The sequence below is a fragment of the Cetorhinus maximus genome, chromosome 9 (genome assembly GCF_964194155.1).
Source record: "Cetorhinus maximus chromosome 9, sCetMax3.hap1.1, whole genome shotgun sequence".
Lineage (NCBI taxonomy): Eukaryota > Metazoa > Chordata > Chondrichthyes > Lamniformes > Cetorhinidae > Cetorhinus > Cetorhinus maximus.
Window position 1 is genome coordinate 40,104,978 of NC_135887.1, and position 17,023 is coordinate 40,122,000.

Consider the following 17,023-nt stretch of genomic DNA (forward strand, 5'->3'; position numbering starts at 1 on the left):
ACTCAGTTACTAAAGCTGCAAAGGCAAGCTCAGGAACATCAGGAAGGGATGTCCGCTGCACTCCTCAGATTGCAAGGCACGATGAAGGAGTCCATCCGCCTTCAGTCTGAGGTGATAGTGCTGGCATGCTAACGCACCGGGGTCAATACTGGTAGGCTGGAGGCCACCATGGAGACCTTGGCCCAGATATCAGTCCTGTACTTCTGCATGGGCTGAACTCCATCGCTGACGGAGTCAGTGTCAACACGAGAGGGGTGCGGGTCAGCTGGATCTCAATCTGGCTTCCCCTTCTTCACAAGAAGTCAGCCAGGGGCCTTCAGGCACCTATAGGGAGGAGGGTCAGCAGGTGCACACCCCAGGGCCACCCACCCAGGTGACCCCTGGAGTGTCCGGTCCATCTGAATCGTTTCTTCCTGTAACTTCAGCAGCTCCAGTGCCACAGGCCGAGGAGGCTGCCACTGCCACACGGCAGGACCCCAAAAGCAGGCTGGGGCCCTCCAAGTCTCGGCCCTCCAAGGACACCCGTCAAGGTCATCACAGACAGGGCGTCGCAGTCAGCAGGCTGCCCCCACTTCTGCTCTGGATATTGGGGGAGCACCAAGACGTAGTGGCAGGGTTAGGAAAATGAAGAAGATATAATTCTTTCGAGTTATCAACAGTCACAGATTGCAACTCTATCGAGTACAATCACAGTTCTTGGTTTCCGGGAGTGGGACACGAACCCACAACCCTCTGATTCAAAGGCAAGGGTGCTATGAACTGAACCACAGCTGACACCTCAATGAAGAAGATATAGTTGCACAGCCTGGGCATGGGTGTTAATCACTTGTACTTAATGTTCACGATTGTAAATAAACTCCCAAAGTTGTCTCCTTGCCCATGGCTCCTTGTTATGATGAGCAGTGTTTGTGTCACTCAGATGTGAAACCTTGGTTCCTGCACAAGCTAAAGGCAGGTGTCTCAGTCCAGGGCCTCTTCCCTGTGCAGTGTGTAACCTTCAGACCAAAGTGGTGGTCCAGCCTCATACTCATTGGACACATTGGTGATGCCTGCACCTCGATGGTGCTGGTCATTGCTGCCAGAGTGTTGTGGGCAGGCGTCACAGAGTTCTGTCATTCTCTCTGTGTGCTCTCAGCAACTTTAAGGTTGGGCTGCCCCCCATCTCTTCAGTATCTGTGACCGGTGACGGTGTGCTCCTGAAGGGGACAGGTGCTGAAGGCTGACAAAGGATCAGGTGCATTTAAAGTTTAACGGCTGCATCTCCATGATAGGACCCTGATCACAGAGCACAGGCAAGCTGCCCTCAGCCAGACAGGAGTCAGACATTCACAGAGGCAATGTGAAGATCTATGGAGTGTCCTCACTGCATATCGTCATCATCCTCCTGGAATCTAGCGACTATTAGGACCTCCACTGCATCTCCATGACATGAGCCTGAGCACTGAGGGTATGTGCATTTCCATCAGCCACACAGGAGTCAAACATTCACAGATGCAAGGTGAAGATGTCAGGACTGACCTCACTGCATCTTGTCATCATTCTCCATGAATCTTGCCACCATGAGAGCCTCCCGAGTGCATCTGCCTCATCTGGCCAGTGCAGTGGCGTCATCGCCATCCCCTTCGACATCTTCCTCTTTGGAGGATACGTGCAGCTCCTCCATCTCCTCCTCAGCCAGGTCCTCCCCCCCCCCGTTGCAGCATCAGGTTGTGGAGCGTGCAGTAAGCGACGATGATGCGCAACGCCCTCGATGGACTGTATTGCAGTGCTCCACCAGACCTGCCAAGGCACCGGAACCTCGTTTTCAAAATTCCTATCATTTGCTCCACCAAAGTCCAGGTCATGGCATGAGCCTTGTTATATCGTCTGAGGCTACCGTACGGGCGTAATCAATCACGTCCTCTGTGGGTAGCCCTTGTCCCTGAGGAGCCAACCCTGCAGCCTTGCTGGACCCTGGAAGATGCCAGGGACTTGAGACCTGCTAAGAATGTAGGAGCCATGGGAATTGTGCGCAGATCTGTGGGATATGTTTATGGTGGTCGCACACCAGTTGAATTTTCGGCGAGTGGAGGCCCTTGTGGTTGACGTAGTTGACTGCTTGTTGCCATAGAGATCTAGGCGCCATGCGAGCGCATTCAGTGGCACCCTCCACCTGTGGAAAACCTGAGATCTGTGAAAATCCCAGTGGTCTTGCTTCCTGGCTTTCCTGGTCCCAGTCTATATGCACAAAATTCTGTGCCTTCACAAAGATGGCGTCCATGACCTCCTGGATGCCCTTGTGCATGGAGGCTTGCGAGATCCCACATAGGTCACCTGTGGAGCCGTGGAAGGAGCCACTGGCATGAAAATTGAGCTTTCATGGCCACTGGCAGTGGATGCCCTCCATGCCCCTGTGGCGCCAAATCCTGCAGCACATGGCATATGTGACCACCTTGTTCCCAAGGCCTGCACAGTCTTTGGTGACACTGGTTCTCAGTCATCTGCAGGAATGACAGGCGCCTATAGACCCGGTCTATAGACCCTGGGTCTAGCGAGACACCTATGAGCGATGGCTCACTGTGGATCTTAAGCCTTGTGCACAGCAGGCCCTGCCACCCTTTCATCTTGATGAAAGTGCTCCTCCCTTTGCTGAGCCTGGTACCTCTGCCACTCTCTTCTTCTCTGGTCTCTGTAAGCCATGAGGCATACCACTAAATCACCAGGCTCCATGATCCTGATGTTCTTCTCCTGCAGGATCAAAGAAAGAGACACGTGGGTTAGCATGGGTGTACTAAGAACTTGGTTAAGTCGAAGGCCCCTTCACGCATGCAGGAGAGTGCTGGCCACCATTTGGATGGCCAGTGTGTAGTGTGCCCTTTGGCTGTCCGAAACCCCACCCGCCTCTGTCCCACTGCACTTGACCGATTGGCGGCAGTTTTGGCCACTGGACTGCAGGCTGTGCCCTCAGCTCAGGTGCAGGCATTCTCCTAACCCGCACTGCAAGGCTGCACTGTTAGTTTGAAACATGACGGATACCAGTCCAAACCTTAATAAAGACGTTGCAAGAGGCTGTGAGCGCGTCCACCAGTGACTGCACCATGGCCGCCTTTCGCAAGGGGATTGTACAACTTGCCCATTTGGCCAATTGCTTTGCTGCCCCCTAAAACGCACATTAATTTGCAGTATGAGCCCGAGGGGCGAAAAGTTCTGGAGTATTCGGTGACACTTTCATGCTTTTGTGTTGTTTGAGTGGGCAGAAAAGCTTCAGAGGCCCGACTCCAAGTATGTCAATGGAGCTGATGCTGAATGGTCTCAGCTGCGGAAGAATGCTCACTTTTGACAAGCTTTTCCAAGTGCGTGGCCGCTTCCCTCACCCACCCCCGTCACCCCCTCCACCCCCATCCACCACCATCCACCACCTCCCCGGCATGTCCTTGAGTCTTTCCTTCAGTCTGCCTGTTCTGCCTTGCCTCCCACCACACCCCCAACCTGGCCTGACCCACACTGGAGCACTTGCCCCGGCACTGTACTGCAAGCCAGCCGGGACAAAGCGGCTTGTCTGTACCCCTTCCCCCGCACTGTGAATGCCTCATCCTTGATGTCTTACGGGTGATGCCACGAGCGCTGCGCAAGGTTGCATGCACTCACCTCCGAGTTCCCCTCGAAGTTCAGGTCGCCAGGCGCACACCTTCTAAAGGCAGTCGTGAAGCACGCCATTCTGAAGTCACGCGACGTGGGCGGTAAATTTGACATGAGGGGATGATTCCAGTGAGCAGGGCCTTTAATTAGATGCAAATGTATTAAAATGATTCTACCGACGTCCAGCGGCAGGAGACGTGGCCTGCCATTGACGGCTGGAGCAGATGGTTGCAAACTGGTTTCACAACGGCGTAAAGCCGATTTATGGGTTTCTCGCCATATTGTGTCCCCCTGCCCCTGCCCTGCCCAACATGACGCCCAACGCCAACGGGGCCAGAAAATTCTGCCCTCCATTTTTGAGAGACTATGTGAACTATTTTACTCAGGAAGGTTCATCGTGATGTTCCAACCCACCTGGTTTCTCTAAAAGTACCGGGTGTCTTCAGTCACAGCCTTCAAACTACCTGCAATGGTCAACTGCTTTTGGTATACAGAGCCTGTAGTTGTGTAGTGACAGAACACTAATTGTAGTTATTCAGTCTTTTCCAAGTATTACAACTTGTTATCACTTACTATTTGTATAGTAAAGCGCACACCCCTCCTATATCTGATATTTTGTATCACTCCCAGCCCAGTATTTGTTTTTGTAAATTAGGCAAAGTTTGTAGTGCATTAGGTTGTGGATTATGTGTGGCTTTCTCGTTGGTGCACATCTCTTTCTGTGCTACCACTGTCACACACGTCACAGATCTGTCCATGTTACAATGCCTGAAGCTGCAAATCACTCTGTCTAATTTGCAAAAAAAAAACACTGGGCTGGGAGAATTAAAATTAGGAGGAGTGTGAGATTCAGTCACAGAAAGAAAACGATGACAATTCTTAATACTTGGAAAGGTTGAATAGCTATAATTAGAAAGGAAAATCCAGTGCTGTTTGTAAAACTCGCAGCACTTTTTCAAAAGGAAGTAACATGAGAGCATTTTCTAAATTTTCTCAAACACCTAGGCCCGGACTTTCACTCCTGAGGCAGGTGTGCAGAGTCGGGAAATTTCCAGGCTTGCCAAACCCTCTCAGCAAAATGTGCCCTGAATAATGGGATTTTCGTTCTGCGGGATGGGGCGGGCGTGATGGTGGTGGGAGGGGAGGGCAGTGTGTGCCAGCTGCCCCTGGAAACAGTTTGGAGGCAGTCACAGGGACTGCCAAGTGCTGAGGCAGCCTTATTAAAAGGCCCACTTCGGCACTCTGGGACTTCTTCCCAGTTTGCTGGCTACATATTCAGCCCTCAAGCCTTCATTGTCTCACCCCCTCCCCATGCTCCATATATGTCAACTCATGCCCCTCTACCCACTCTCAGGGCCCCTCATATCCTCTTTGCCAACCTATGCCCCCACTCATCCCCATGGCCACCTATAGCCCCTATGCCAACTTATGCCAACAAATGATCCTTACCCACTACCTTTTGCACTTACACCCTCCATACCAACTCATTCAGTATCCACCATGGACAGACCTCAGGAGCCATGCTGAAATGAAATAAAATAAAGTTCTAAGCATCTATTGCAGGTTTCACTATGTTAACAAAAAACTCTGCTAAAAGCCCATTCTACATTTAAATCCCCTCAAGTACTTAATTCATTATAAAAACAAACAATTGCATTCATAGCCCCACATCAAAGATAGCTGACCCCTTAATAACCTCTTAGAGCTGTAAATCAAACTATGAAATTAAAGCCCCCCCCACCCCCCCACTATGATAATGAAATGGTTGTGGAAACAGCAAAACAGTAATAATACTATAATGATAACCCTTGGGTTATGTCAACAAACGACTGTTGACATTGCAAGCACTAATTCTTTTCAACTCAGGCACAGGCAGGCTGTTTATTTTTTCAAAATTTAAAGAGCTGGTGATCAAATAACTTGACAGCTTGGCAGTCCCACAGAACTTATCCACCTTTAACAAGTATTCATGTCTACTCTTAAAAATCATAAGTCACACACTGCAGGTTAAAGCCCTGACTCCAGCAAAAATGGAGTCTGTTTGAACTCAGTTCTGAGCTCTGGTGGCCCCCTTGGGCTCGAGTTTCCCCTATGTGAGAATCACATGCCATCCTCTTTACGCTACCAGCAAAAATAGGATCTGTTGGAAATGGGTGTGGGATTTCTGGATCTGAAGTCTTGGTGTCATTTTGGATAAGGTGTGGAGTCTCCACAACTCTGCGGAAATTCGGGCCCTTGTTTGGACAATGGAGAGTTTAGATCAGTGGAATGGAGCACTGAAAGGGTTAAATTTGTGTTTGGGCATGATCAGGATTGCACACGCATTCCCAGAACAGAGTTAGATACATCCTGGGTCAGAGACAGCATGAATTACATACTAGACAAAGCTCTGTCTACATTGAGTCATCAAATATTCCCAGGTCATAGACAGTAAAGATTAGATAAAGAATAAAGTCCTTTAAACAGCTGGAAAGCATTTTGTTCTGCACCAATGTGACATTTTCATTTATCTCAGATATTCTTGTGTCTGAGTGTAACCGCTAGCCTAGCATCAATTTAAGTTTAAAACATTAAAAAAAATTCTAAAAACATTTGTAGCAGGCAGTATTTGTGGAGAATATTAGTCAACATTTTACATTTGACCCTCTCTGTTCTTAAGAAGGATCCCACAACTGAAACATTGACTTGTGCTCTTGACAGATGCTGCCTGACCCGCTGAGTGTTTTTATTTCCAATTTCTAGTATGCAGTGTTTTTCTTTTTGATCAATTGGTTTAAATTGTCCCATCTTTGCCAATGAGGCTTTCATTAAAACTTCAATTCAATACTGGACACCAGAGGTGAAAGGCCAATGTCTGACTTTACCTGGAGGTGAAATGCTGGTATATAGCCCTCTCTTGGGAGGTGAAAGTTCAATGTCTGACCCTCTGGCACCATTGCAATTCAAGAACACGTTGGCACATTTTGTGTTGGGTTGGAGACTGTTGTTAGAGATTTATGCTGCTAGATCTGTCTATTATGTTGCAAAGATTGGTGATAAAATCACAGTGCAGTTGTCCTACATAAATCAGTATTTTCCTGGTAATTATTTTGTCATTCTCATGGCTGCACTGTCCTTCAGTGACAGATGGTCTTGTTTCAGCGCATTGGGTCCTCAGTGCTGTGCACAGTCACAGCAGACATCAAAGCTGCAGGTTGCAACACACACAATGCTGATCTGTGCAGTGACTAAGTAATAATGGAGCAGGCGAACTGGCTGACAAGAGTTGAGAGACTCTACACCCAATAGCGATTAAACACTCTCACTGGCGCTGCAAAAATTGAGATAAACATTTTAAATGATTAAATTGATGGAATGAAAATTTTCAGCGTGGCTCAGCAGCCTTTTAGAGCTGGATGGAGTTATCGATCTGGAATTTTCCTTTTGACATCAAGTTTCCAGAATGTTGAGAGGGAATTCGAGATTGGAATGGGGAAGCAGTGGTAAACTTACGGCCCCATTTTCTTGATATCTTGCCTGATTTAAGCGGGATAGTGGTGGAGCATTGTTTCACCAACATTTACAGAATGATTGTATCACGAGTGAGTAGAAACCTTATGTTTTAGGATCGTTGACCAGCTTCCCGCAGAGAGGATTTGGAAAGGAGTTATAACCAGTTACTTGTTAGTTTGTCTCTGCTGTTGATAGACATCTCACATCTCCACTGTGTTGAGAGGTTCCAGGCCCTATGCCTTTGGTAGGGATTCTATGTCTTGGACCCTTGTGCTTGGGTCATGAGCACAGGGAACTAATATCAGAGACAGAAGTAGCCTGGTTTTTAGGTTTAAAAAAACTGCAAGGCGAAGCTTTCCCCAGGCTCAGAAGGTTAAAATTCAAGGAGGTTAGTTAGAATTTACTTTGTTTAAATCAATCAAGAGGATCCACCGCTGTGGTGAATTGTTCATTATCTTGGATCATTATGCAAATACCAGTTGTACTGATTGAATTTTGTTGAATGTATTTAAACCTTACGTAAATTAATTGGGGGGGAAAGAAAACACTTATAAACAGGCTGAAATAAATCTGCCGGAATTTTGCCTCCCTGAGGAATCCAAGGGAATGAGATATTCCTGTCCTCGGTGATATGATCATCAAGAAGAAAGCAGAATAGAAACAGCCTATGCCAAGTAGTAATGTTCTGTTTAATAGAAACTGTTAACCTATAGATGTTCCAAACTGCTACAATCTGTTCTGTTAAAAGTCGACCACATGATCTCAAGAGTGGTTGTTATTGTAAACCTGGTGAAAGCACTGGAGACTAAAAAACCTGATGAATAACTTTCCCCTGCTCCCAGCAAACCAAGTTTCGATGAACAACATTGCGTGAGTTGTAAGCCTTGATTTTTCATGCCTGCATGAGTTATAGTTCACGACTGCTTATTGTTCGAAGGTGCATTAACACCATGGATTTTCAGGTTTGGGAAATAGATGAGGCTAAAGGTAAACATCTCTCATGGCAACAGAAGTTGTTGCTTTTATTCTCCACTTTTCAAACATGGGGACTGTAACTTTGAAAATGCTAATGTATTCTAAAAATTAAGGCAAGTTTTCAGTCTCTTGTGACCTGTCTGTTCCCAAACCAAGAGCCAGTCTGATGAAACGATGTCTGACAAAATAATTGCCCCACGACACCAATATATTTGACCAAATTAATTCTCAGGTAATAGTTGGATTTCCTCGATAGCAGGGCACACTTATGAATTCACATTTATAGTGTAAACTTTTCAGTGAAGTTCTGGATGATGCAGTATTCCATCCCTGCGATTTGCTGGACTACCTTTCTTAATTTTACTGAGACAGGTTCCATCGTGATCATTGATGATGTTTCCGTAAATATGGATGGATAAAGATAAATAGCTTCACAATTTTCGAAATGCATCGGCTGCCAAAGGGACCTGCTGAGACTCAGTAACTGTTTCTGTGCACAGGAAAGCTTTTGCTTGAGAACTTCTTGCACAGTTTGAGCATAATTCTCTCAGCATAATTCAGCATCTCTTGTTCCAGCTTTGTATGCTGTCTTCCCGCACTTCTGCTTTTGGCTTCAGCCCCACTGTCACACTTCTCCTTGTTCAGATCATTCTCTCTGACTCTCTGGTGCTTTCCTTTCCATTTTCTCAGCCCTCCTGATCAATACTCAGTGCCCCATTCATTCATTTTGGACTACAAGTCACTGTCCTCTGAGTTGTTGTTGGGCACCCTTCGCTTTGCAAGACTGTTGCAAACCTCCTGAATATCAGCCTTCCAGGGCTCCTTCAGTCAAATGTGGAGCTATACACTCTCCTTATTTAAGGAACCTTTCCTGTTACTTCTTCCAAAGATCTAACCAGCTGCTGCGTTAGATTGCGCTATTCCAGCTCTGAGGCTGTTCTAGCTGCAGCCTGAGTGTTCTCCTGATTCCCCATTGGGCTGGCACTGCTCCAGTTACATCTCAAAGGACACTCATCTGCAGAGGCCCCAGGCAATGTACCTCACTGAGTCCTCAACTCACCTCATGGGGTATCTTGATTCCTTCAATAAGCTGTCTGCACTGTGGATATGGGAAAAATCACTGGCACTGCCCACTTCTCTTCACTTTGCCGGAAGCACGGGTTTATTCCCTCCAAGAGATTCCATGTTAACCACTTCACTCTCATCAGTTTTAGATTGAATTGTCAGAGGTATTGGAATGAACACTCCATTGAAACACAATCACGTATCACACACCAATCATCAATAAATGGTGTGAGCTGAAAGCACAGGTAATGGCTGTTAATAATCTGTTCCACGCTACACTGTTTCTTCAATGAGAACTACCCAAGGGAGAGCCTCTTGCAACTCCTCAACCACAAGGTTATTAGAGAACAATTAGGGCAATTAAAACCTCTGCTGTGCGAACTTACAAATTGGGTGTAATTAAACATTGGAAACTCAACTGAGTTATTTTCAGTTCCATATTGTTTAGTTGGGATACAATGGCTGTGTCACCAGATCAAAGCTACATTAGCCTGTGCTGGAGGTCAACCATCCATGTATTTGTTATGTGAGAACCAGTGACCTAGGAAAATTTAGATAGAAGTTTTTCACAGGGAACCTGAGGAGTGAGGTTTTTCACAGGGAACCTGAGGAGTGAGGTTCTTCACAGGGAACCTGAGGAGTGAGGTTCTTCACAGGGAACCTGAGGAGTGAGATTCTTCACAGGGAACCTGAGGAGTGAGGTTCTTCACAGGGAACCTGAGGAGTGAGGTTCTTCACAGGGAACCTGAGGAGTGAGGTTCTTCACAGGGAACCTGAGGAGTGAGGTTCTTCACAGGGAACCTGAGGAGTGAGGTTCTTCACAGGGAACCTGAGGAGTGAGGTTCTTCACAGGGAACCTGAGGAATGAGGTTCTCCACAGGGAACCTGAGGAGTGAGGTTCTCCACAGGGAACCTGAAGTTCCTCAATAAAGTGCAAAGACCTCAAAGATTGCTTGCACTAGAGTTAGGGAAGGATTGTGGTTAGAAAGATGAAAAGGAAGATTTCTGCTTCCTAGGATAGGAGCAATTTCTTAGGCAGGCAAAGTTCATACCTAACTTAAACAGATAAAGATATCCCAACAGAGAGAGACTAAACAGAGCTTTGGGAGCAGGATTTCAAACAGTAGGGTAGGTGAGGATAAACAAAACATACCAGAAAGAAACAAAATTAGTGACAACTACAGCAGAAAGATTGTTAAAGACATAAATGTTGAGAGAAAGTCTGCAATGTTTAATAAAAAACACAAGCAATGCCATGGAAAGGTTCTGGGATTAGAGGGATCTACAATTCCTGGAAATGTTGTTTTGTTGACATATGGCTGACAGTGGAGTTTGGGGCTCAGAGGGTGTGAAATGTTTCACATAGAAAGAGCTAAGAATGAGGTGGGATAATATGGAATGATATAGCAGCTATGGAAAGAATGGGTATAGCAGCGAAAGGGAATAAGACTGAAACAATATTGATAAAACTAGTAATAAGGAGCCAAATTATTAATTGGTAACTGCTATAGACCGACAGTACCAAGTGAGTAGGTGAATGGAGATCATTGAAGGCTGCAGAATATTGTAATGTGCTAATGAGTGATTTGAACATTCTGCAGATTAAGTGGAGAGACCAGGGATTACCTGTGGGGTGGGGCAAAATACCAACAGTAGCTTTGAGGTAGGCTATGTGGGTATCTTTCCTTAAATGAAATGAAGGCTTCCTATTTTGATAGGCTAGTCATAAATGTGAAACCAGGGGCGAGATTTTCCGCACCCACCTGCCACCGTGATCTTCCGGTCCCGCCGTAAATCTGGCTGGGGCGCCGCCTTACCCACGGCATGTCTCACCCGCGGCAGGTCTCGCCCGCGGCAGGTCTCACCCGCGGCAGGTCTCACCCGCGGCAGGTCTCACCCGCGGCAGGTCTCACCCGCGGCAGGTCTCGCCCGCGGCAGGTCCCGGCTGCAATGGAGCTGGAAAATCCCGGCACAGGTAACAGGAAAAGGCCTTCACTGGCAAATGGTGGAAAGGAAACACCTTTCTTGGGAAGGATCATTGATCAGACTGATCAATGTAAAATAATTGGCAAAAGGAGTAATAGTGATGTGAGGAAAATGGTTGGAGCCTGGAACGAGCTTCCTGAAAGGGTGGTGGAGGCAGGTTCGATCGAGGTATTCAAAAGGGAATTGGATTGCTCCCTGAAAAGAGAGAGTGTGCAAAGTTACAGGGATAAAGCAGGGGAGTGGGACAAGGTGGAATGCACTTTCAGAGAGCTGGTGCAGACTTGATGGGCTGAATGGTCTCCTCCTGCAGTGTAAAGATACTGTTATACTAGGGCCCAGCTGGATGGCACTTTGTTTCTTTCTTGGCTCCTGTTCTCTTCTTTCTGTGAGGTTCTTTGGCGAGCATTTTACTTCATGCCTGTTGTACATCTTCTTCCCTTGGGAGGAGCAAACTGTTTTTCCCCTTCAAGACCTGTTTCCTGTTGTTCTGCTGTCATCTTTAGCTTCCTCTTTACATCATTCTCCTTTTACTATTCTCTTTGGGCACTCTTTCCTGATCCCTACTTTTGGGCCTGTACACCTAATTCTGATCAGAGGAAGGTTTAACCTCTTTTCCATTCTCAGTTAGTAGTTGTTCTGTTACCTTTGCAGTGTTTATTGGTGGCTTATTAACATTTAACTTCCAATACTTTTGATCCTACCTTACCATACCATTGTTCTTTGAGTGACTTCTACCGCTATGGATTCCTCTCCATTGCTTTGTTGTTTGTTTGAGGCATACAGTACTATTGTCCCCTCCCTATTGTTCTTCATTCACTGGTCATGTTCTGTACCCTTGAAATTTCCATTTAAAGCTTTTGGAAAAATGTTGGATAAATGTTTGGTTTCCCAGGGCCGTGGGAACAGTTTTCATCATTTGTAGCTTTAACCGGTTTGTAAATACAGTCTGGGTGCCTCTGAGTTAGTGTTCTCTATGTCGTGCTCCTGAACAGTCAGCAATGCCATGATATGTTACAAGTTTTGAATTTACCAGAATTAATATTACCATTGCTTCATAATGTGGCCAAACATGGTTGATCATCAGCATGTAAATCGTTACAATATGCCTTATGGCAGGCGGTAAGAGCGAGAGAGCTTCCTGGTCAATCATGCTGCAGAAGGTAATGGCAAACCACTGCAGTACCTTGCCAAGCATAACGATGGACCAATCCAATGGAAGTCCATGGTCGCCAACACCCTCTTAGGGCATGGTAGCTGAAAGGAAGAGGAGGAATATTACCATGTCATAATAGAAAGAAAGGAAGAGGTCAGAATGTTAGCAAATGTGCACGGGTCCCAAGCATAAAATAATGAATATACTCAATTATTACTTACTCTAAATATTCATTGGAAAAAACATCACCAATATGTCTTCAGCACCAACATTTTCTGCTTCTTCACTCAATCATGAGGTCATGAGTGGAGCTGTTCACAGACTATTTCTGTGTTCAACTCCATTCACAGTTCTTTCAATAATGAAGAAATAGCCATGCCAGTGCACAGAAAGACTTGGGCAACATCCAGGCTTGGGCTAAGAAGTGGTGGATAACATTTTGGACCTGGTGGTGACCATCATGCACAAGAGAAATTCCTAAAAGTCTCTCCTTGGCTTTCAACAGCACAACCGTTGTCAAGTACATGCCATCAACATCTTAGGATCATCATTGACCCAATAGCTTAACTGGAGCAGACGTATCAACATCAGAGCTACAACAGGGCGGGTGGTGGGGGGGGAGGGGTGGGGTATGGGTATGCTTTGTGGTTCACCAGATGACCCCCTCAAAGTCTCCAGCATCTACAATGCTCAAGTCAGAAATATGATGGGATATTCACCATTCACTGGATGGGTTACAGTGGCTCAACAAGTTGGTCCATCAGAAATGCAGCAGCAGCTTGCAGGGTTTGTGGGGGAAGGTGGTTAGGATCAGAAAGGAACATTCTATTTCTAAGTTTACTGCCTCCAGTTCTGGCTGGAATAATCAACAACAATGAAACCACATTTGAAGTCCTTGTTTGCAATCAAACATTTTTTAAAAATATTCTCAGCAATAGATTATCTGCTGCTAGTGAGGAAAAATTTCAAATATGAAAATAAAGAATGTACTTACAATTTGCAAATCGAAAACAAAGCTCACTCTTTTGAATAAAAATCCAAGGTCCATGTTAATTGAAGGTTCCAAAACTGGAAATTGCACAAATAAAAGTGAAAAAAAAATTAAGTTTTCTGGGGCAGTATTTTCAATGACAGAATCAGGGTGCAGGTAACTCTCCTCAGCTGGGGAGTAGTATATAGAACAAGTTATGGATAACAGGTCACTATCACTATGGCTGCTTCGATTGTATTTTTATTGCACAACTCCAATTCAAACCTTGTTTCTTTTGCTTGCAGCATTCTACACTGTCCCGTAAATTTGTAGAAGTGATGTCTGAGTACAATGGCACACAGACTGATTACAGGGAGCGGTGCAAAGGACGAATTCAGCGGCAACTCGAAATTAGTAAGTGCCTGGAATTGTTCTTGGAATAAATGCTCTAAATAGAGAAACATGGTAAGAATATGGTGCTCAATGTGTAGGCTGCTTACAACCTAGGCTTGCTACTGTTGTGAGTCTGAAATCAGGGTTTTTGGAATTAACCTATTACAGAAAAGAAGCTGGAGCCTGTATCGTAAGCTTTCTGTCTGACCCAAGGGTCTCACCTCATGTAGGTAAATTTTGGACATGGAAGGATACTCTGGTCCATAGAGAATGTGAGGCCTGCCTATAGGTGTGATCAGTGACACTGAATCCAAAGAAATGTCTACCACAAGATATAATGGCCATTAGCAGCAGTACATAGTTTGACTCCCACTTAAATTAGCTCAAATGTTGTGAAGAGCCTGACCACCTCATCATTTCTGGGACTAAGAATTACGACAAAGCCAACATCAGTGACTTACATGATAAACCAGAGGCTGTGGGAATATACTCACTGACTACATACAGGGAAGAGGGATGAGACCAACGGGAGATATACAATGAAGACCTGACTTATGTGAGATATATGCAGGGAATGTAACTGACTGGTCACATACAGCGGGAATGTGGCTGCGGTATAAACAGTAAGGATGCGAGTGATGGGCTATAAATGGTGGGCCTGTGATGGCACACACACTGATGCATTGTCATGCATTCAAAATAAGTTGGTTTGCGATTCTGCTCCTGGGATGTCAGAGTCATGGTTAACAGTGTAAAAGCCGGGTGCAAGCATATGGTTCCATTGCCACAGTGCCTTGCTTGGCTGCCAATGATTAATATGTGCAGATCGTCAGTTTTAATCTTCATAGACATGGCTTCACAAAGTAGAATATCATTTTGTGTCATTGGGTGTTCCTCATTAAATCATCCTACATAGAAAGGAAGAACAAGTTTGCTTTTATTAGCATTTTTCATGTCCTCGGGGTGTCTCAAAGTGCTTCACAAGTAATTACTTCTGAAATACAATCACAAATGTTCTGTTGGCAAATGCAGCAGCCAATTTGCACACAAGGCCCCACAACCAGCAAAGTAGATAATGTCCAGTTAGCCTTTTTTCTTTACTGATATTAGTTGAGGGAGTTAAATTGGCCAAGACACCAAGGGAGCTCCCTGCTTTTCTGTGTATATTACCATGGGATTTTTCTACATCTACATAAACAAACATGTCCTCAGTTTAGTGTCACCCGAAAGACAGTACCTCCAGCAATTCAACACTTCTTAGATACTACACTGGAGTTTCACTTTAGATCATGGTCTAAAATCCTTGTCATTGATCATCAATCCCAATAAATTATGCTCAGTAGGGAGCACTGAGTCTTTTATATCTCAGCTTTGTGATCACTGCAATGCCTTCCAGTATAGAGAAATAAACCACTTTAAAAAAAGCATGAAATGCTTTTGATTTACAGTAGAATCTAAATAAAATTAGAACATAGGAGAAGGTGAGGATGAGAAAATGATATTCATCCAATCAAGACACATCCCTCCTGGATGCTAAGTCTCCAATTGAACCATCACTCTAGTGCCCTAACTATCACATTGAAGTTGTTGCTGCAGTAACCCCACTATATCTCATTAAGGCACCAAATATAATTTGAAGGTTCTAAATATTTGTGCTCAACTGCCTTGCCTAGCAAATTCTTTTCATCCTTAAAGGATAGAAAGTTCCTCCTGTATCCATTCAGTATTTCTGGATCTCTGTGTTCTGATCCTCCTTCCCTGACTTAATTTGAAATAATATTCTGGGTTTACTTTAGCGCTGCCAATTAATATTTTTTGCACCTCAGTGAGGTCCCTGTTTAACTGACCTTCTTTACAGCCTTTAGAGTTCAAGCTTCTCTAATCTTTCCTCGTGTCTCATCCTCTTTACGTTTGGGATTTGTTTTGTTGCTCTGCTCATCAAATACTGGCCGTCTCTGGCATATCTAAGGTTCCTGTGCCCTCGAATTCCAATTGTGCCAAAACATCAGAACCTTGTGAAATAAAAATAGTTTCTCTCTATCTCTCAGCTTGGCAGATCCCTGTGAAAGACATAGGCTGAATGTTCATCCAGGTCCTTATGCTGAACTTTTGGAAATTCAGTAAATGCTAAGGAATCACAAAAGGACCTAGGGTTTATCATTCTTAATTGCTTCAAACAAAGAAAAGCACTATTAGATGTCTAGGTATCCATGTCAAATGTTATTCATCAATGATACATGGGGAGATGCTTTGTTAGGAATCAGAACACATCACATTCCACTTTGATGACCAGCAGTCTGACATTTTATTATGAGCTAATAGTCTGACATCCAAACGTAACTAAGTGTTTCTAAGCAAATTTCCAAATCTACATGATAGCTGTTGTAGGATGTAAATATAGGACTGAGAGAAGGAAGGTAGTTTTGAATGCAAAACCCCGCAAATGTAGATTCCAGTCAACAATTCAAAATAAGTTACTTGATCTAATGCAAATTAACAGGAAAACTATGTTAACATCTGTGGTGTAGAAGAACAATCACATTTTAAGCCTGATTAGATGGAAATTGTGTGGTATATATAGACTCTTAATTAGTAATGGTCCTAACATGGAGATCAAGGATATGCATGTGGAACAAATTAACTCTTCAGTTTCCCTCTTTTTTCCCTCTTGCATTCTCTTTTACTGTTTTTGTACACTAAGCTGTCTAGTGTACCGCTACATATCTAAAAGGGTAAAGATAAGCCCAGCAACTACAAACCAGTCAGTTTATCTTCAGTGCTGGGGAAACTTCTAGAAACAATAATTCAGGACAAATCAATAATCACATGGACATATGTGGGTTAATTAAGGAAAGCCAGCACAGATTTGTTAAGGAAAAATCATGTTTAATTAACTTGCTGGAGCTTTTTGAAGAGGTAACAGAGAGGATTGATGAGGGCTATGCTGTTGATGTGGTGTACATAGACTTCTAAAAGGCATTTGATACAGTGCCACACAACAGACTTGTGAACAAAGTCATAGCTCATGGAATAAAAGGGAAAGTAGCAACATGAATACGAAATTGACTGAGTGACAGGAAACAGAGTAATGGTTAATGGATGTTTTTCGGGCTGCAGGAAGGTTTGTAGTGCAGTTTCCCAGGAGTCAGTGTTTTCTCTTCCTGATATATATTAATGACCTAGACCTTGGTGTACAGGGCACAGCTTCAAAATGTGCGGAGGATACGAAACTTGGAAGATTGTGAACTGTGAGGAAAATAATGTAGAACTTCAAAAGAACATAGACAAGTTGGCGGAAAGGGCAGACAAGTGGCAGCTGATGTTCAATGTGGAGAAATGCGAAATGATTCATTTTGGTAGTAAGAACATGG

The 17,023-nt window shown here is 44.6% G+C and overlaps 1 protein-coding gene across 3 annotated transcripts in view; it reads left to right on the forward strand.

Annotated features, from left to right (window-relative positions):
* The window catches only part of LOC144684591 (syntaxin-1A), a 260,323-nt gene that overhangs the window by 157,249 nt on the left and 86,051 nt on the right, over positions 1-17,023 (forward strand). For all 3 annotated transcript variants that reach the window (XM_078548570.1, XM_078548571.1, XM_078548572.1), the window contains exon 6: positions 13,565-13,673. In XM_078548570.1, coding sequence (XP_078404696.1) covers positions 13,565-13,673 — 109 coding nt within the window. The remainder of the gene's footprint in view (positions 1-13,564; positions 13,674-17,023) is intronic.